Source organism: Acinonyx jubatus, chromosome D4 (assembly GCF_027475565.1).
Source record: "Acinonyx jubatus isolate Ajub_Pintada_27869175 chromosome D4, VMU_Ajub_asm_v1.0, whole genome shotgun sequence".
NCBI lineage: Eukaryota > Metazoa > Chordata > Mammalia > Carnivora > Felidae > Acinonyx > Acinonyx jubatus.
In genome coordinates, this window is record NC_069391.1 from 64,210,633 (window position 1) to 64,232,232 (window position 21,600).

The 21,600-nt window shown below is 37.5% G+C and overlaps 1 protein-coding gene across 6 annotated transcripts in view; it reads left to right on the forward strand.

Annotated features, from left to right (window-relative positions):
- FANCC (FA complementation group C) overlaps positions 1-21,600 on the forward strand; it is a 265,807-nt gene that overhangs the window by 177,921 nt on the left and 66,286 nt on the right. For all 6 annotated transcript variants that reach the window (XM_027048221.2, XM_027048218.2, XM_027048217.2 and 3 more), the window contains one exon: positions 18,382-18,546. In XM_027048221.2, coding sequence (XP_026904022.1) covers positions 18,382-18,546 — 165 coding nt within the window. The remainder of the gene's footprint in view (positions 1-18,381; positions 18,547-21,600) is intronic.

Consider the following 21,600-nt stretch of genomic DNA (forward strand, 5'->3'; position numbering starts at 1 on the left):
AACAGAGAAATAAAGAAACTGATCCCATTTACAATTACACCAAGAACCATAAAATACCTAGGAATAAACCTAACCAAAGATGTAAAAGATCTGTATTCTGAAAACTACAGAAAGCTTATGAAGGAAACTGAAGAAGACACAAATGGAAAAACATTCAATTCTCATGGATTGGAAGAATAAATATTGTTAAAATGTCAATACTACCCAAAGCAATCTACACATTCAATGCAATCCCAATCAAAATTGCACCAGCATTTTTCTCAAAGCTAGAACAAACAACCCTAAAATTTGTATGGAACCACAAAAGATCCTGAAAAGCCAAAGTAATATTGAAAAAGAAAACCAAAGTGGGAGGCATCACAATCCCAGACGTTAGCCTCTACTACAAAGCTGTAATCCTCAAGACAGTATGGTATTGGCACAAAAACAGACACATAGACCAATGGAATAGAATAGAGAACCCAGAATTGAGCCCACAAATGTATGGCCAACTAATCTTTGACAAAACAGGAAAGAATATCCAGTGAAAAGAAGACAGTCTCTTTAACAAATGGTGCTAGGAGAACTGGACAGCAACATGCAGAAGAATGAAACTAGACCAGTTTCTTATAGCGTACACAAAAATAAACTCAAAATGGATGAAGGACCTGAATGTGAGATAGAAAATCATGAAAACCCTAGAGGAGAAAGGCAACAACCTCTTTCACCTCAGCCGTAGCAATTTCTTTACTCGACACATCTCCAAAGGCAAGGGAATTAAAAGCAAAAATGAACTGTTGGGACCTCATCAAGATAAAAACCTTCTGCACTGCAAAGGAAACAATCAACAAAACTAAAAGGCAACCGATGGAGTGGGAAAAGATATTTGCAAATGACATACTGGATAAAGGGCCAATATCCAAAATCTATAAAGAACTCACCAAACTCCACACCCGAAAAACAAATAATCCAGTGAAGAAATGGGCAGAAGGCATGAATAGACACTTTTCCAGAGACGATATCCAGATGGCCAACAGGCACATGAAATGATGCGCAATGTCACTCATCAGCCAGGAAACAGAAATCAAAGCCACGCTGAGATATCACCTCACGCCTGCCAGAGTGGCTACAATGAACAAATCAGGAGACTATAGATGCTGGTGATGATGCGGAGAAATGGGAACCCTCTTGCATTGTTGGTGGGAATGCAAACTGGTGCAGCTGCTCTGGAAAACAGTGTGGAGGTTCTTCAGAAAATTAAAAATAGAACTACCCTGTGACCCAGCAATAGCACTGCTAGGAATTTACCCAAGGGATACAGGAGTGCTGATGCATAGGGGCACATGTACCCCAATGTTTATAGCAGCACTTTCAACAATAGCCAAATTATGGAAAGATCCTAAATGTCCATCAACTGACAAATGGATAAAGAAGATGTGGTTTATATATACAATGGAATACTACTTGGCAATGAGAAAGAATGAAATCTGGCCATTTACAGCAATGTGGATGGAACTAGAGGGTATTACGCTAAGTGAAATAAGCCAGGCAGAGAAAGACAGACACCATATGTTTTCATTCATATGTGGATCTTGAGAAACTTAACAGAAGACCATGGGGGGAGGGGAAGGGAAAAAAAGTTACAAACAGGGAAGAAGGCAAGCCATAAGAGAATCATAAAACTGAGAACAAACTGAGGGTTGATAAGCGGTGGGGGAGAGGGGAAAGTGGGTGATGGGCATTGAGGAGGGCACTTGTTGGGATGAGCACTGGGTGTTGTATGGAAGCCAATTTGACAATAAATTATATTTAAAAAAAAGAAACATAATATTCCAAAATCTAGACTAAACAAATCAAATAGATTCAAACAAATTAAAAGGCAACTAATCACATTACAAAATGTTCTTCACTGTGTAAGAGAATTCAAAGTTGTCTTCATTGGTGAGCATTTCATTTTTAACGAATTATTAACTAACAGAAGCTGGGAACAAGGGACTTTTGTCCCTTTTTGTTTTTGTAAAGCTATTGCCAATTAAAGCTATATCACAAATTGTCTTTGCCTTCAGCTTATAGGATCCTTTGGATCTGAACTTTAAAGTAAACTATAAAACTCTTAAACAAAAACACTGGAGAAAATCTTAATGACATTAGGTTTGGCAGTGATTTTTTTTTTTTTTTTTTTTTTTGGATAATGACCCCATAAGCATAAGCAACCAAGAAAAAGTAGATAAATTGGACTTCATTAAAATTAAGAATTTTTATGAATTTACAGGATACTATCAAGAATGCAAAAAGGCAACCTAGTGAATGAGTGAAAACTTTTGTCATGTATCCAATAAAGGATTAAAATCTAGAGTATATCGAACTGAAACTCAACAATAACAAAAAGCTCAATTCAAAAATGGGCAATAATTTGACAATAAAATATATTATAAAAAGCAAAACAAAACAAAAACCCCAAATGGTCAGTAGAGTTGTTTAAACATGTCTCAAAAGATGATATAGAGCTGGCCAATAAGCACATGAAATAATGTTCAACATAACTAGTTATTAGGGAAATGCAAATCAAAGGCACAATGGGTACCACATCACATGTACCAGCGTGGTCTGTCATTTAAAAAACAAACAAACAAAAAAGAAAAATAATAAATGTTGGCAAGTAAGTTAAAAATGTAGAGCCCTGTGCATTGTTGGTGAGAATGTAACAAACTATAAAGATGATTCCTGAAAGAATAGTCTTGCTGATGGGAATGTAAAATGGTACAGCCACTGTGGAAAAGCTTGGCAGTTCCTCAAAAAATTAAACATAGACTTAAAATAGGACCCAACAATTCCACTCTTAGGCATATATTCAAAAGAAATGGAAGAAGGGACTTGAACAGATATCTCTCCATACACCAGTGTTCATGGCACCATTATTCACAATAGCCAAAAGGTGGGAACACTTCAAGTTCCCATCAATGAAACATGAAGTGGAGAAACAAAACAAGGTATATAAGTACAATAGAAAATACTGTTCAGCTATAAAAGGGAATAAAATTTTTATATATATAAGAATATGGATGGACATTGAAAACACCATGCTTAGTGAAATAAGCCAGACACAGAGGGGCAAATATTGTGTAATTCTATTTATATGAAGTACCTAGAAGAGGCAAACTCAATAGAGACAGAAAGCAGAACAGAGGTTATCAGGGGCTGGAAGGAACGGAGTTACTGTTTAATGGCTCTATAGTTTATGTTAAGGATACTGAAAAGCTTTGGGTATGGATTGTGGTGACAGGTACACAGCATGTGAGTGTATTTAATGGCACTGAATGGTTACCAAATACAAATGATTAAAATGATAACAATTATGTATGTTTTACTACAATCAAATAATTAAGCAAGAAAAAAACCCAAAAATGATACCAAGTGTATCTCCCTCAAATGACTAAAATTGGGAACACTTACATCAATATGTGTTGGAGAAGATCTAGAACCACTGGATCTCTCATCTGCTGTCTGTGAGAATGTGAAGTGGTATGACCACTTGGTAAACAGTGTAGCAGTTTATTATAAAGTTAAATATACACTTGTCCTATGACCCACCAACTCTATTCTTGAGTATTTACTCACTACAAATGAAAACATAGGTGGTCACAAATATTGCTATACAAATATTTCTTTAAAAAAAATTTTTTTAACGTTTATTTATTTTTGAGGGAGCGAGAGAGAGTGCGAGCAGGGAAGGGGCAGAGAGAGAGGGAGACACAGAATCCCAAGCAGGCTTCAGGCTCTGAGCTGTCAGCACAGAGCCTGACACAGGGCTTGAACTCATGAACGGTGAGATCATGACCTGAGCCGAAGTCAGGCACTTAACCACCTTAAGCACCCCTCTATACAAATGTTTGTATACAAATGTTCATACAAATATTAATTTTGTAATAGTTCAAAACCAGAAATGATCCAAAGGTCCACCTTAACTGGATGGATTAAACAAATAAGTATTGTCTGTTACCACCATTTAAAAAATGAAAAGGCAAGTCATAAACTGTGAGAAAATAATTTCAAATTATGCATCTGATAAAGGGTTCCTATCCGGAATATATGAAGAACTCAGTAATAAGACAACCCAGTTAAAACAATAGGAAGGGGCACCTGGGTGTCTCAGTCAGTTGAGCATCTGACTTTGGCTCAGGTCATGATCTCCCTGTTTGTGAGTTCAAGCCCCGCACTGGGCTCTGTGCTGACAACTCAGAGCCTGGAGCCTGCTTTAGATTCTGTGTCTCCCTCTTTCTCTGCCCCTCCCCGGCTCTCACTCTGCCTCTCTCTCTCTCTCTCTCAAAAATAAGTAAACATTAAAAATTTTTTTTAAATAGGCAAAAGATTGGAATACATGTCATCAGAAAATATGTACAAATGGCTAATAAGCATGTGAACACTTGTATACAGATATTCATATCATTATTCATAATAAACAAAAAGTGGAAGCAACCCAAATACCCATCAACTCATGAATGGATAAACAAAATATGTTATGTCCACACAGTAGAATACCATTCCTAAGTAAGAAAGGAACAATCTACTGATTCACACTGCAACATGTGTGAACCTCAAAACATTATGCTTAGTGAAAGAAGCCGGTCACAGAAGACCATATATTATATGATTTCATTTTTACCAAGTGTCCAGAATAGGTAAATCTATAGAGACAGAGTAGATTAGTTGTTGCCTGGGGCTAAAGATAGGAACAGAGATTTACTGCAGATGAGCCCAAAAGATCTTGAAGTGATGGAAAAGTCCTAAAAGTGGATCATTAGTGGTAATAGTTGTCCATATATAAATTATACCTAAAAAGTAATAAGAAGAATTCCAAGGGGGACATAGAAAACATTTACAGTCATTTGTTTACATGTCGGGTGCAGACTTTGTTTTTACCTTGAGATGAATGTTGAATAATAGAAATTTATTAAGAGGGGTACCTAGGTGGCTCAATCAGTTAAGCGTCTGACTTCGGCTTAGATCATGGTCTCACAAGTGGGTTTGAGCCCCATGTCAGGCTCTGCACTGACAGCTCAGAGCCTGGAGCCTGCTTTAGATTCTGTGTCTCCCTCTCTCTCTGTCCCTCCCCTGCTTGTGCTCTCTCTCTCTCTCTCAAAAATAAAATAAAATAAACATTGAAAAAAATAATTAAAAAATTGAAAAATTTTCTTTAAAAACAAATTTAGTAAGAGACTTAAAACATCAGTAAGAGGCAATGTGTATGTACTCTACACCATCCTCCCAAAATATGTCAAGTTGACAATTTTTTAAAAAACTCAACTAAGAACAAACAAACAATAAAACAAAAACACTGTTAAGTGGAAAACATCAGCCACAGAATTGGGAGATAATTTGCAACCTGTAAAACAGATAAAGGATTAGTATACAAAGTATAATAATCCTCCTGCAAATCAGTCATAAAGAGGCAAACACTCCAGTATAGAGATAGACGAGAAGGATGCCTGAGTGGCTCAGTGAGTTAAGCATCTGACATGGTCATGATGTCACAGTTCGTGAGTTCGAGCCCTTCATCTCTGTGCTGACAGCTCAGAGCTTGGAGCCTGCTTTTAAAATTGTTTTTTAATGTTTATTTTTGACAGAGAGAGAGAGACAGAGCATGAGGGGGGAGGGGAAGACAGAGGGGGAGACACAGAATCCAAAGCAGGCTCCAGGCTCTAAGCTGTCAGCACAGAGCCCCACACGGGGCCCAAACTCATGGACCGCGAGATCATGACCTGAGCCAAAGTCGGACGCTTAACCGACTGAGCCACCCAGGTGCCCCAATAAAAAAAATGTTTTTAAAGGAATGGACAAGAAATATAAGCAAGTTATTACCAAAAGAGGAAAACTAAACAAATAAACATTTAAAAAATTCAAGAGTGAGGTCAGCAAGACAGAATAGGAAGCTCCAGTCCTTGTTTCCCTATAGAAACACTGACTCAACAATAGTATATGACCCAAAGAGCCTTTATTTGAAAACTCCAGAAACCAATTAAGAAGTTAACAATACTCCAGGCAAGCTCAAAGTCAAAAATGGCCATATTGAAATGGGTAAGAAAGCCATTTTATACCAACCACTGTAGCCCTTCCCCTAAGCTGACTCAGCTTGGTGGGACTGGGAGGAAAATTCTAGCTTTCAGCTTGTCCCTTGAGGGAGAAAGAAAAGAATGGAATATGTTCAATGTTCTTGCTTTTGGGGGGGCTGCCTGAGGGACTGCCTCAGGTAGCTTACCTGACTCTGACAACTGATGGGGAATGAGCAGACTTTCAATACCTGGAGAGCATGAATGTTAGAGAGCCCTACACTGCTTTTTGTAGCCCCAGGGAGCTGGCAGTGCTGCAGATGGAGGTTGGTGTAAGGAGAAAACACCCAACTCACAGCTTCTGTCTGGGTGGGTTGGGGGGTGGGAAAGAAGAGTAGAATGTGTATCTAATGTTCCAGCTTCTGAAGGGGCTACCCTAGGGATTGGTTTTTGTCTCCCCTGACTTGAAGCAGCCCACTTTGAAGGTCAGAGGCACTGCAGAGAACAAAAACTTAGTGGCTTGTTGTAGCACCAGAGAACCTGCAGTACCACAGACAAACACCAGAGGGAGGAAGAGATTGCAAACTCCTGAAAAACTGGCAAGCTCTCTGGGAAATTACATAAGCCCAGAGAAGACACATCCCCAGAAAAGATTCAAAGAACCCCCAGATTCTCTCACCAGGTTGATTAGTGAAAGTTCCCCTGTACAAAGCCAGTGCATAAAGACTAGAAGAAGTGGCTTTCTTCAATTGCATAAAACACAACAAAAAATAAGGCACACAAAGAAACAGGTAAACATGGCCCAAAGGAACAAAATTAATTTGCACAAACCTACCCTAAAGAAATGGAGAGCTATGAATGAACCACCTGACAATTAAAAATAATCGTCCTAAAGGAACTCAATGCACTACAGTAGAATACAGATAAACAACTAAATGAAATCAGAAAAATGTGTAAACAAAATGAGAATATCAACAGATACAAATTATTAAAAACAACCAAACAGATATTCTGGAGCTGAAGAAAAAAATAACTGAATTGAAAAATTCACTAGAGAGGTTCAACAATAGACTGATCAAGCAGTTAACTTGAAGACATGTCACTTGAAATTATCAAATCAAGGAATAAAAAGAAAAAAGAATGAAACGTTAATTAAACCATAGAGCTTATGAAACATCATCAAGTGAACCAATTGTATGTTTTGTGGGAGTCACAGAGGAAGTGAGAGAGAAAAAGACAGAGAACTATCAAATCTGAAGAAGGAATTAGACATCCAAATTCAAGAAGCTCAAACTCCCAACTAAAATAAACCCAAAAAGACCCATGGCAAGTTATGTTGTAATTAAACTGTCAAGAGACAGAGAATGTTGACAGTAGCAAGAATACAAGGAATGTAACACATATAAGGAAACTCCAGATTGTCAGTGGATTACTCAGCAGAAACATTAAGGCCAGAAGGGAGTGAGATGACATAGCAAAGTGCTAAAACAAAAACCTGCCAATCAAGATTATTATATGCTGCAAAGTATCCTTCACAAATGAAGGAGAGGGGTGCCTGGGTGGCTAAGTCGGTTGGGTGTCTGACTTCAGCCCAGGTCATGATCTCACAGTTTGTGGGTTTGAGCCCCGCATCAGGCTCTGTGCTGACAGCTAAGAGCCAGGAGCCTACTTCAAATTCTGTCTCTCCCTCTCTGCCCCTCCCGCTCTCACTCTGTCTCTCTCTCTGTGTCTCAAAAATGAATAAACATTAAAAAACTTGAAAAAAAATAAAAGGAAAGTGGAAAATTCACAAATATGTGCAAATTATACAACACATTTTTGAACAATGAGTCAAAGAAGAAATCACAAGGGAAATTAGAAAATATGTTCAGACAAATGAAAACACAGTATACCAAAATGTATAAGATGAGGGAAAAGCAGTACTAAGAGGAAAGTACATAGCAGTAAACATCTTGTTTAAAAAAGATGATCTTGGGGCATCTGGGTGGCTCAGTTGGTTAAGCGCCTGACTTTGGCTCAGGTCATGATCTCAGGGTTTGTGAATTTGAGCCCCGCATAGGGCGGCTTCAGTTCCTCTGTCTTCCTCTCTCTCTGTCCCTCCCCCGCTTGTGCGTGTGTCCTCTCTCTCTCTTTCTCTCTCTCTCTCTCTCTCTCTCTCTCAAAAATAAACGTTTAAAAAAATAAAAATAAAAGATCTCAAATCAGCAACCTAACTTTATACTTCAAGGAAGTAGAAAAAGGAGAATAAACTAAACCCACAGATAGCAAAAACAATGAAATAGTAAAGGTTACAGGAGAAATAAACTAAAGAGAGAATGGGAAAAAAACAAAGAATTCGATTTTTTAAAAGATCGAGAAAACTGTCAAACCCTTAACTAGACTAAGAAAATCAGCAAGAAGACTAAAGTAACAAATATCAAATGAAAGAGAAGACATTACAACTCATTGCAGAAAAATAAAAAGAGACTACTATGAACAATTATATTGCAACAAATTGGATAATCTAGAAGAAATGGATAAATTTTTTATAAACATACAGCCTCCAAGAGTGACTCATAAATTTAAAAATCTGAACAGATCTACAACAGGAAGGAGAAAGCCCAGAAAAGCCCAGAACTGGATGGTTTCACTAGAGAATTCTACCAAATATTTAAAGAATTAATACCAGTCCTTCTCAAACTCTTTCAAGAAATTGAAGAGGAGGGAACACTTCAAAACTCATTTTATGAGGCCAGCATTACCCTTGATACCAAAATCAGATAAATACACTACAAGAAAAAAAAAACTGCAGCAATATTCCTGATGAATATTCATGTGTAAAAATCCTCAGCAATATACAAGTCAACCAAAGTCAGCAATTAGAAAGATTCTGCATCATGGTCAAGTGGGATTTATTCCTAGCATGCAAAGTTGGTTCAACATTCAAAAACCAATTGGTGTAATACACCATATTAACAGAATGATGGACAAAACCAAGTGATAATTTCAATTAAAGCAGAAAAAACTATTTGATAAAATTCAACATCCTTTGATGATAAGAACATTCAGTAGAGTAGGAATACAGGGAACATACTTCGACAAAATAAAGACAATGTGTGAAAAGCCCACAGCTAACATCACACTTCATGGTGAAAGACTGAAATTTTTTCCTTCTAAAATCATGAACAAAGCAAGGATACCCTCTCTCACCACTTCTTTTTAACACAGTACTAGAAGCACTGGAGCCATTAGGCAAGACAAAGAAACAAAAGGCATCCAAATTTTAAAGGACCGCTTATTCTGCTTATACATGACATGATGTTATATGCAGAAGACCCTAAAGATTCCACAGAAAAACTATTAAAACTAGTACATTAATTCAGTAAAGTTACAGGATACAAAATAAATACTCAAATATCAATTGTGTTTTATACACTAGCAGTGAGCAGTTTTACAAAGAGATTTTTTTTTATATAAAAAACCCATTTACAGTAGCATCAGAAAGAATAAAATGTTGAGGAATAAACTTAAGGAAATGAAAGACTTATATACCGGAAGCTACAAAATGTTGCTGAAAGAAATTAAACATGACACAAATACATAAGAGGCATTCCGTGTTGAGGGACTGGAAGACTTAATATTGTTAAAATGTCCATACTACCCCAAGCTGCCCATAGATACAATGCAGTCCTATTAAAATCCAAATGGCATTTTTCTTTTGCAGAAATAGATTTTTTAAAAAGTCCTAAAATTCATATAGAATCTCAGAAGACCCCAAATAGTCAACAACCTTGAAAAGAGAAACAAAACTAGAGGCCTCACCCTTCCTGATTTCAAAACATATTACAAAGCTAGTCATTAAGCCACTTTGGTACTTATATAAAGCCAGACACAAAGACCCACAGAACAGAATAGCAAGGAAGTAGCAAAAAGATACCTGTAATGTCATCATTACATAAAGTTTTAAAACACTCAAAACAATACACACATATAAAGTAAAAGTGTTAAAACTAGACAGAAAGAGGGCGCCTGGGTGGCTAAGTCTGTTGAGTGACTCTTGATTTAAGCTCAGGTCATGATCTCATAGTTCCTGAGATCAAGCTCCACATCACGCTCTGAACTGACAGCTCAGAACCTGCTGGAGATTCATTCTCTCTCTCTCTCTCTCTCTCTCTCTCTCAAAAATAAATAAACATTAAAAAAAAAAAAAAACTAGACAGAGAGGACTCCCATCGTTAGGGGAGTGCTAACTCCTGGGAAGGGGAAGAGAAAATGAGACAGGAGAGGGTGTTCCAACTGTAACTGAAACATTTTTATTTCTTTAAAACGTCAACTAGAAATATCACTAAAATGTTAGCATTGTGAAATCATGGCAATGAGTGCATAGTTGATGTTATAGTAATTCCCTATGTTCTTCTAAACATCATAATTTTATAATTAGACTTTTTAAAAATGAAAATACAGTGCTAGCTGGCAAAATACCAAAAATTAAAAGATAACATTCATAATAAAGGAATAATTTCCTGCCACAGGGTCTTATTTCCAAAATGGCAGTTGTAGTTCATGAAAAAAAAATCATTTTTAATCAGCCTTAGATTGCTTAATATTGATTCCTCTCTGCACTCTGCAGTATTTTTTCTCCTTTACAGTGTCTTTCTGCACTGTACCCATTATTTGACTATACTGGTCTTTCAGATTCTTTCTTCAGAATGTGTACTTTTCATTTTCTCACCCTCAGGACAGAAGAGGACAGCAGTTCAGAAAGGCATCTAAACTCCATTGACCACAATTAGGAAAGCCTGCTGGAAACTATTAGCTAATATACTCTTTACATCTGAGAAATTTCCATTTGTGCCAGATTGGGTCATTTTGTGGGGCAGGTTAATTCCCGAGTTTATGATTGCTTCTTCAGTAAGGATGTATGTTTTTAAAAAAAATAATATGCACATTCCCTGGCACAGAGCAGTTTTCTGAAGGATGCCCATGCTGGCACCCCAGCTGGCAGTAGCATCAAGGATAACATGGTGATTAATTTGGTAATAGTTTAAAAACATTTTTAGTCAAAGCAAATCATTGATGTAATTAGTAGAACTCTTAGCTGAATTTACCAAGAATATGAGATGCATATGCTAGTAGAATGTCCTTTGGACACTGATACATCTGATACATTCCTAATTTGCTCTTTTGAATGGTGTTTACTATGGAGTCTTAATTTTTAGAATTCAACAAGAAATTTTTACAGGTATTTTTTTGAATGTGTTGGATTTTTAGAGAAATTCAATTAAGTTCATTTATAATTATCAGAAGATTGAATTTAAAAAAGCAATTTGATGCTCAGCATTCTTTTTGAGTCTCTTTATGAGCGTTTAAAGTTCTACTTTTAAGACCTCAAGCCAGGAAGTTCTGTTCTCCATCCATAAAAGAACCTGGATCCTTTAAAGCTTATGTGAGACTCAGAACTCCACATCTACAGCTCTCTAGTGAATTATAAATCCAACCAAGTGTGTTCTCTTGTCTCAGTTAGAAACTGGTTTCATGAAATCAGGTAGTGAAATGCCATCATGATAACATTTGAAAGAGCTGCCAAACATGCTGGAGCCATTATATTTGATGCTGTCATAAGTTATAATAATAACTAAAATATGCATCATAACAATATAAATTTGCTATATATATATGAAGTTATCTGTGCATTTCTAAGATTTAAAAATCAAAAAAGTTGAATAAGAATATAGCATAGTGGGCAAACTACTTTCCAGTACACTTGAATGCAGATATTCCCATTATTTATGAAACTTGAATTTTATCATTACTTACCTTCTGCTTGGAAGACTTGAAATGTTCAAGTCGCCAAGGGCCTCTCAAACTTAAACACCATACAAACAATGCTATTCTGTTTTTCTCTGTTGTTTTTTTTTTTTTAAAGAGGGCATCTGTACATTTTTTTCACTTTTTGCTACTTGAATGTTTCAAGTTCATTTCAAAAGACTCAAAAGTCTCTTAGAAAATATAAAAGTTAATCTCATAACTTTGATGCATAAAATGTCAGAGGAACAAAAAAAATAGGAAAATCTGTTTGGTTTCCTTTTGCATTCTTTTTAGACGCCTGATAAATGGCCTTGTCATAGCATTTTAAATAGAATTTCACTTGCCACCAACTAAAATCAACAATTCGATGACAGAATGTTTAAATTCTCTCCTGTTCTTTGCTATAAACCGTCTAGAAGGAATGACATTCTGGACTTTCTGAGCATCATCAGTTTATCTTGTAGTTAGTTCTGTGGTTTGCTGCAGATGGTTTGGAAACTTCAACATAGCCACATGAGAATGATGTTTCTAGCAGTATATGGTTACTGTTGAACCTTCTGCAGTTGAATTCTTGTGCAAAAATCATTTGGAAGTGTTGCTCTGGCAATTAATCAAGACATAATGCTTAGTGTACTCCAGTCTGGAAAGTGTTGCCTAACTCTAGTTGAAGTTGGATCTCCACACTCTGGCAAGCTCAAGACCAAAAGAGGGAGCCATGAAGGCTGTGAGCACCTTGAAGCCCTTCAGAACATTATCAGTTGACCTGCATTTAGGTAGGTCAACTGAAAAGCTACTGAAATTTATATGAAACTTTAGGGTTTTTTTTTAAAGTAGGCTCATGCCCAGCATGGAGCCTAATGCAGGGCTTGAACTCACGACCCTGAGATCAAAACCTGAGCGAGATCAAGAGTCAGATGCTTAACCAACTAAGCCACCGAAGCACCCCAAAAGACTTTAGAAATTTTCACAAAATTCTCTTGGACCTTTTCAGCCTGATTGGGAGATACAGTCTGCATCCCATAAATTTCAGTGCTTGATAAATGCCCTTGTTGCCAGGATTGTCTTTTCCATACACCTAGTAGCCAGTGATAGTCTCTGAGCCCTCTCTTCTAAGGTAATGAGAGAATGGTAAAAATTTTAAGATAATGAGGGAAAAGTTGGACTTAACAGGTTCTTCCAGAGAGGATTGCTGAAGGGCAAGATCACCACCTCCCTGCTTCATTCAGAGTTCTAGATTTATTGAGTACATGTAACTATTTTTCCATTTCTCAGATACACATCAGGCCCTTAATACTCTCTGCAAAATATTCTGCTAGATTCTGTGCAAAATATACCTGAAAAACAGTCCACATTACAGACATACACACAACAACTCTTCCCTTCTCCAATCCCACCCAGTAAGTTCATATATTCCAAAACTTTATGGTATTTACAACTCAAGCTAAATATGTCTTTTCATTAAACTTAGATAATGGACTCAAAAACATAATTATTTTTGAATCTAAAACCACCTTGGTGGTTAGAGAAAGACAGTAAAGCATAGTGGAAGATACCTGTGGTTGAAGAGACCTCAGTCATTTAGGAAAGTGGTAAAGAACAAGAAGTGGATTTTGCAAAAGGTAATTATTTGAGGAGAAAAGACAAACTGTTTGCACATAAGAAATCATTAGTATAGTTTGACAAAAAATTTATCTCTGAGAATTTTATTGTTGATTATCAAGAAAATATAGCTAAACTAAAACAAAAAAGACAAAACAAAAAATCTTAAACATAGTTCTATCATGTCTATTAAAGTATTCAGATTGTTACTAGAGATTGATAATCATCTAGTTCTCGGGACTGCTACTGAAGAAGTAGTGTGGAGCAATGTTTCTCAAATTACAGTAGGCATAAGAATCACCTGATGTTAAGATGTTAAGGAACAGATTTCTTGGCCCCATTCATAGGGGTGCTGTTGCTGGTGATTCTGAGGACCATATTTTGAGTAGCTCTAATGTAGAGAACTTAGCCAGATCCTAAAGATTAAAGTGCAAGAGAGTAAGATGAAAATGTAATATGAGACAAAATCAAGTGGTGAACTAAACTCATGCATGGCCTAGCATTCACTTTATCCTCCCAACTCTTAGCGTTGATGGAGAAATTTTAACAAATATATAATACTAATAAATAAGGGAGCATTTGATGACCCACAAGTTACAAGAAAGACTTCAAGTGGCAGGTTATGGGATATTTTTGAAGGAAAATATCACAGCCCAAAAAGCTTGCAAGAGAAAACTACTGCAAAAGGTAAAAGTAACATTGGAGTGGATTCATGGAGCAGGAGGTACCTGGCAGCCGACAAGACCGCCTGTTGCACTGCCTCAATTTACAGAAGCCAGCTAAGGGCTAGGCCCTCATGCAGTCCTTATCTGCTGCCTTCAAACAAGAGACAACAGAAGTGTCCTGTTTCCAGCAGGAAGGAGGGAGAAGATTTGGAGGAGGAATGAGCATCAAATGGCTATTAATTCCCAGCCATTCTGGGGGTGCTCCAATGCCCAGAGTGCAATTTATTGGCAACCCCAACCAGGAATACATCCTGACCCTCTCCACAAGTACCAGAGGAGGCTGTGGTAAAAAGCAGTCATGGAGAGGCTAGTGGGAAATCCCAAATTCCAGAGAGGGGAAACAAAAATCCTTAGATATTGATGGAAAACCAACACCATAAGGAAAGATGAACTAAATGCCACAAAACGGAAGATACATTACCTAAGACAAGCAAGTGGTTTAAAGAAACGGGGGGATGATAATTAATGTCTTAAAAATAATAAGAGAAACTGTCAAATCCTTGAAATAGAAATAAATTGGTTATGTTTTTAAAAGAGGGGACTCATAAACGAAAAAAAAAAAGTAAAAGACTGAATAGGGGGGCGCCTGGGTGGCTCAGTCGGTTAAGTGTCCGACTTCAACTCAGGTCATGATCTCGCGGTCTGTGAGTTCGAGCCCCGCGTCGGGCTCTGGGCTGATGGCTCAGAGCCTGGAGCCTGCTTCCGATTCTGTGTCTCCCTCTCTCTCTGCCCCTCCCCCGTTCATGCTCTGTCTCTGTCTCAAAAATAAATAAACGTTAAAAAAAAAAAAGAGTGAATAGGAAATACAGCTGAATAGTAAGTAATGACTTCAAAGATTGAGCCAAATAGTTCTCCTAGGATAAAGTATAAAAGGGCAGAGTAGTAAAAAGTAAGAAGGTGAGGGGTTGTTTTTGTTTTTCTTTTTCTTAATACAAGAGATCAGAAGGGGATGTCAGGGAAGATGATGGAGGAGGAAGTACCAGGAATCCATCCTTTACTTAGACAAAAATTTTACTGACAGACTGTGTCTGATGTAACTGTTCTGGAACTCTGAAGTCTGTTTGAAGGCTTACAGCTTTTGGGGGAAGGCTTGGCCAGTAAATTGTTCATTTCAGCTATTACCATGGTAGAGACTACCCATAACCAATCCCCTAGACCCGTGGTGGACAGTTGTACCTGCATTTCTAGACAGCCTTTAGCAGCCGGGGTGGACAGTGCTTGAGTTTTGATCTTGTATCAAAAGATAATACACACATATGAAGCAGCCATTATAACACTCCTGCCTTGTGGGGCAACTGTGTGGTTCAGTCAGTTAAGTGTCTGATTCTTGATTTCGTCTCAGGTCATGATCTCATGGTTTGTGAGTTTGAGCCATGTTGGGCTCCATGTTGACAGTGTGGAGACTGCTTGGGATTCTCTGTCTCTCCCTCTCTCCCTGCCCCTTCTGAACTCACTCTCGTATGCTCTCACTCAAAAAAAATAAACTTAAAAAAAATTTTTTTAATGTTCTTGTAAATTAATCATGAGAGATTGGTCATGAAAAACTTAATAAAAGGATTGGAAGATAAAATAAAAGGATTGGAAGATAAATTTGAAAAGTTCTTTTAAATCTAGAGTAAAAAGACCAAGAGATGAAAAATAAGAAAGAAAAGACAGCAAAGTGTCCAGGAAATTCAATATCCAGAATCATTGGAGTTCTCATAGAAAACAGATTGAAAAATGGATAGGAAATTGTCAAAGAAACAATCTAATAGAACTTTCCTTATTTAAGATCCACTGAGTGCTGACCACAATGAATAAAAATAAATCCATACCAAAACATATCAGTGTAAAATTTCAAAGAGGATTTCCAAAAGCCTCCAGGGAGTGAAAACAGGACTTATATAAAGGATGAAAATTCATAATAGCATGGAGCTTCTCAGAAACAACACTGGAGGAAGCTAGAAGGCATTAGAACCACACCCTCACAATTTTGTTGGAAAATTACAAGATTTCTATACTCAGCCAAAGTGTTAATCAAGTGTGAGAGTAAAATAAAGATATTTCCAGACATGCAAGGTCTCAAGTACTTTATCACTCATGTACCTTTTTCCACATAAGAAGAATGAACCAAGAAAGAAAAAGATATGGGGTTCAGGAGAGAAGTGAAGGAAATCCCCATGACAGAGACCAAGATGTTAACTGTACAGAGGGAATAAAAAGCAATCTGCCTGGATTGGAACAGGTCAGAGGGTTCTAGGAAAAATTTCTTTAATATGATGAAAATGGTAGTAGGTCAGATGTATTTGAATGTATTGCAAGGAGATGATGCACTTGGGTTGGAGTTTGGGGAAAAGTAAACTGGTAGTCTCTTGGAATGCAGTTAATATGCAAATACTCACACAGGGTCACTGATAGACATATGCATAGACACCACTGCAGCAGTGTTTTTAGTAATAAACTATAGCAGTAATAGTAACAGTAATTCTCAGCAGTAATATTGAAAAATTAGAAATAACGTAAATGCCTATAAATAGAGGCTTTGTTAAATCATAGAACACACATTTAAAAAAAATTTTTTTTAATTTTTTTTTAACGTTTATTTATTTTTGAGACAGAGAGAGACAGAGCATGAATGGGGGAGGGGCAGAGAGAGAGGGAGGCACAGAATCCAAAGCAGGCTCCAGGCTCTGAGCTGTCAGCACAGAGCCTGATGCGGGCTCGAACTCAGGAATCATGAGATCATGACCTGAGCTAAGTTGGACATTTAACCTGAGCCATCCAGGCGCCCCTAGAACATACATTTTTTAATATGAGGCAGCAAGTAAAAAAAAAAAGTGAGGAACAGCTTTATGTTCTCTGCTATGGTTCCATTTGTGTTTCGAAAAGCACATGCTAAATTTCTAGATTTATATATGAATATAGCTAGGAAAAGCTCTAATAGTGTACATCTCAAACTTTCATTTTATTGATCTCTAGTTGATTTATTCATGTAACATCTATTTCTTGAGCATATATGTGTATGCGTAAGGAATCATTTCCTGTATGCTAGAAATGGAGCAGAGATCAAAATAGAAAACGTATCTGTCCTTATAAAGCTGATATCCTAACAGGAAGAAACAGATGATGAACAATAAATAAATAAATACATTATAGGTCAGGTGATGAAAAGTACTCTGAAGAAAAGTAAAACAGGGTAAGTGAGATCAGAGATACACAGTGGGGTGAGATGGCATTTTCTCTATTAAGCTCTGCTGTCCACTGGGGCTTCCTGGAGTTATGGGCAAGTTCTGGAAATTTGCAGTGTTCAGTACTGTAAGCCACTAGCCTCATGTACCTGTTGAACATTTGTTATGTGGCTGGTGCAACTGAGAACAGGAATTTTGAATTTTCTTTCATTTAAATTAAATTGCCACATGTAGCTGATTGCTACCATATTGGTAAGTACATTTAAATGGGATGGTCAGGGATGCCGTCACATAAAGCAGCATTTGAGCTGAGATTGATATGGAATGAAGGAGCTAGCTAGCCATGAGTTCTGGGCAGAATGAACAACAGGACCCACCTGGAGTAGTTAGAGGCCTAGAGGACTGGAGTAGGATGAGCAAGGGAAAAAGTGGAAGGAGATGAAGCCAGAGAAACAGAAGGGGCCCTGTCATGGAAGGCCTCAGCAGCCAGTATAAGACTTTGCTAGTTCTCTGAGGTGGGAAGCCATTGCAAAGCTTTGAGCAGACAAGTGAAGTGATCTGAATTTTTAAAGAGTTGCTGGAATTGTTTTAATGATAAACAGTGGGAGTGAAGACAGAAGCAGGGAGACCTTAGAAGGCTCCTACGGTAACCTAGGCTGGAGGTGATGGTGAATTAGGGGGTAGTGAAGCGCATGTAGGGAAGTTGTCAGATAAATTGATGGTATTTACTGTTGGATTAGGTAAGGGGCATGAGAAAGGGGGGAGTCAAGGATGGCCTTCAAAGCCTGAGGAAATGAGATTGTCAGGACTGGGGAAAGAATGTTTGGGGAAGGAATTCAAGAGTTCTGTTTTGGGCATGGTAAATTGGAGGTGCCTCTAGATAGTTATGCCAAAGTCTTGAGAATAAGTGGTGTTAAAATGGGACTAAAGGATTTCTTCTAGAGAATGGAGTAAGAGAAGAATTCATAGATGGTGTTAGGGTAGCCCCCTTTATGTGAGGGACAAAGCAAGTAACTTGTCAATCTTAGCATGAAGATTTTCTAAGATTTGGATAATTATTTGTTATTCATTCCATAGAATGGCTCCTGAAAAGATAAGGTTCCTGTCGCGAGTTTGTGTACCACTTGTAACTCTGCCAGATATCCAACCACTGGTGGAGGCTCTGCTCACCTACCATGGACATGAACCTCAGGAAGTGCTCTGGCCTGAATTCTTTGATGCTGTGAATGAGGCCTTCTTGCTGTAAGTGATACCATTTACTCTCTCATCCAGCATTGTTTTTCCTTTTCTTAGAATACTTCAGCATAGGGGCGCCTGGGTGGCGCAGTCGGTTAAGCGTCCGACTTCAGCCGGGTCACGATCTCGCGGTCTGTGAGTTCGAGCCCCGCGTCAGGCTCTGGGCTGATGGCTCAGAGCCTGGAGCCTGTTTCCGATTCTGAGTCTCCCTCTCTCTCTGCCCCTCCCCCGTTCATGCTCTGTCTCTCTCTGTCCCAAAAATAAATAAACGTTGAAAAAAAAAAACTTAAAAAAAAAAAAAAAGAATACGTCAGCATATTGGAAATGCGGTTTTCAAACTTTGGTTCCAGTACCACTCTATGATCGTAGAGATTATTGAGGATTCCAGTGAGTTCTTTTTTTAAAAAGTGTGCATTGTATTTATCAATATTTTATCATATTTGAAAATAAAACGATATTCTAAAAGTATTCATTTTCAAATAATAAATTGATTACATGTTCACATAAATAGCTTATTTTTATTAAAAAGTGATCTTTTCCAAGAAAATATGTATACCAGAAGCAGCATTATTTTACATTTTTGCAAATCTCTTTATTGTCTGATGGAAGACAGCTGGGCTCTCATACATGTTTCTGTGTGCAGCCTGGTACAGCCTGGTATGTTGTTTCCATTGAAGTGTAGAAAATTCAGCCTCATAGAGATATATTGGAACAGACAGGAATACTGCAGTAGCCATCTCAGATAATTGTAGATTTTCAAAATGTTTTGAAAATGGTAGTGTTGTAAGGTTAGTTGCTATGCTGAATCTGAAATTATAACAATGAGCTTTTCATACTGTTACATTGAAACCCATTGGATGTCTGTGGTATACTTTTAAAAGCTCTTTTGCCCAAGCAGGATCTTGTAGCCTTATGCATGGTTCATTTGGAAAATACTGGTTTATTAAGTTATGTAGACCTTTTCAACCTTGACATATTTCATTTTATAGTATCAAAACTTACATTCATTCTTGTCAGCACCAAGCCCATCAGAAATGTCTTCAGGTGTTGGGGAGCTGTCAAGCTCCCACTGACAGGAGTGAATTTTCCAGGATTCAAAGTCTGCTTAAACACTCACATTTATCATTGGCTACAAAATACTGTCATTTGTTTTCCTTGAAGTACAAGGGTCATTTCACTAATTTTTGAGAAAATGTGTGCCAAATACTCAACTCTGAGCAGCCACTGTTTGCCATTCTTCCATGTAAATTTCCATGACAAAAAGGTGGCCAGTTGATCTTGCAGCTCTTACACTTGCAAGTGCTTTTCCTCGGGACAACCACCCGGATTTGTCATGCAGCAGAAGGGCATTATGCATGCTTTCCTTTTCACCACACACAATGTTTTTTTTAATCAAAAGTATTCGCCAGTGTAAAATTCAGTAAGATTAATATTTTACGCTGCTTCATCAAACACATTTTTGTGTGAAACCGGCAGTGTTACTACTGTACACAGAGTGAAGAACACGGTGACCGTTTCCCTGCTTGACTCGTGCTGGGCACAGTGGTTTTGCTCACTAGTGCTGCTGCACTTCGAGTGCAAATGTCAACACGGCTGTCCCAGGAAAAACCTTGAGCTTCGGAATAGTTATTCAACACGTTGATATTTCTCTACGACATGTGCATACTGCCCAGTTCTCTTAACAGAACTCCTGTTGACACCTGTTGTTGTTGATACCAGATGAATACGAGCAACACAGCAAGTTCATCCACCTCTAGAGATTCAGTTTTAAGGCAGCAGTGTAATCCTCTTGATGAAATATTAATGTATTACATCTATGTTTGAATTATTTAATTCCTTTTTGTTTAGACTCTGAATGATTGGTCTCAAGTTGGTGCCACAGTTAACTAGTACTACAACAGTAATTTGGAAACATTCTGTTGAATATGGCACAATGAGGTAAATTATTAACATCTCTGAAGCCAGGGGAAAAATCGCTTTCCTCATATTTGCTTTCATTTATAGTTTAGTCCAGTTCCTTTGGAGTAGTTTTCTCCCTGTCATGAGTCAAAAGAAATACCTGATGTATTGGTTTCATCTTTTCACAAACAGCTGGAGATGAGAAAGCAAACACTTTAATTCTCCTTCATAAAGTCAATGATCCATTCTTAAGTGTAAGAAAATATATTATAGGGGTGCCTGGATGGCTCAGTCGGTTAAGCATCCGACTTCAACTCAGGTCATGATCTCACAGTTTTCTGAGTTCGAGCCCCGCATCAGGTTCTGTGCTGACAGCTTAGAGCCTGGGGCCTGCCTCAGATTCTGTGTCTCCCTCTCCCCCACTCATGCTCTGTCTCTCTCTCTCTCTCAAGAATAAATAAATGTTTAAAAATAAAAAGAAAATATATTATAAATGAATTTTATTTTTGAATAAGATAACAAATTATGAGAAAATCTATAAATGTCATATTTATATATTTCTGAAGAATATCTAAGTATATGTACACCTAAAATAATTTAGATAAAATTTAGAAGAGTTAAACTTAAAAATGTTTAAGTATTATTGCAAAACTAGACAATAAAGTGTACTTGCTTCCTGTTATGTTTCCATGTAGGTACAAGAGGAAATATCAGTTTGTTTAGTTATTTATCTACTTAATTATTTACCTACTTACATCCCCTCCACCTCCCCCCCCCCCGCTTTATTGAAATATAATTGACATATAACATTGTGTAAACTTAAGATGTACAAGTTAATTTGATACACTTTTTATGTTATAAAATCATTACCACCATAGCTGAGCTAACACGTTCATCATGTCACATAATCACCATTTCTTTTTGGTGGCAAGAACATTTAAGATCTTCTCTCTTAGCAACTTTAAATATTGTTTCAACTAAAATTATATCAACTATAATCACTATAATGTACATTAGATCCCCAGAATTTATTCATCTTCTAACTGGAAGTTTATACTCTTTGACCAACATGTCCCCATTTCACCACACCCTAGTTCCTGGTAACCATCTTTCTAGTCTCTGTTTCTGTGAGTTCAGCTCTTTTAGATTCTGCATAAAGTG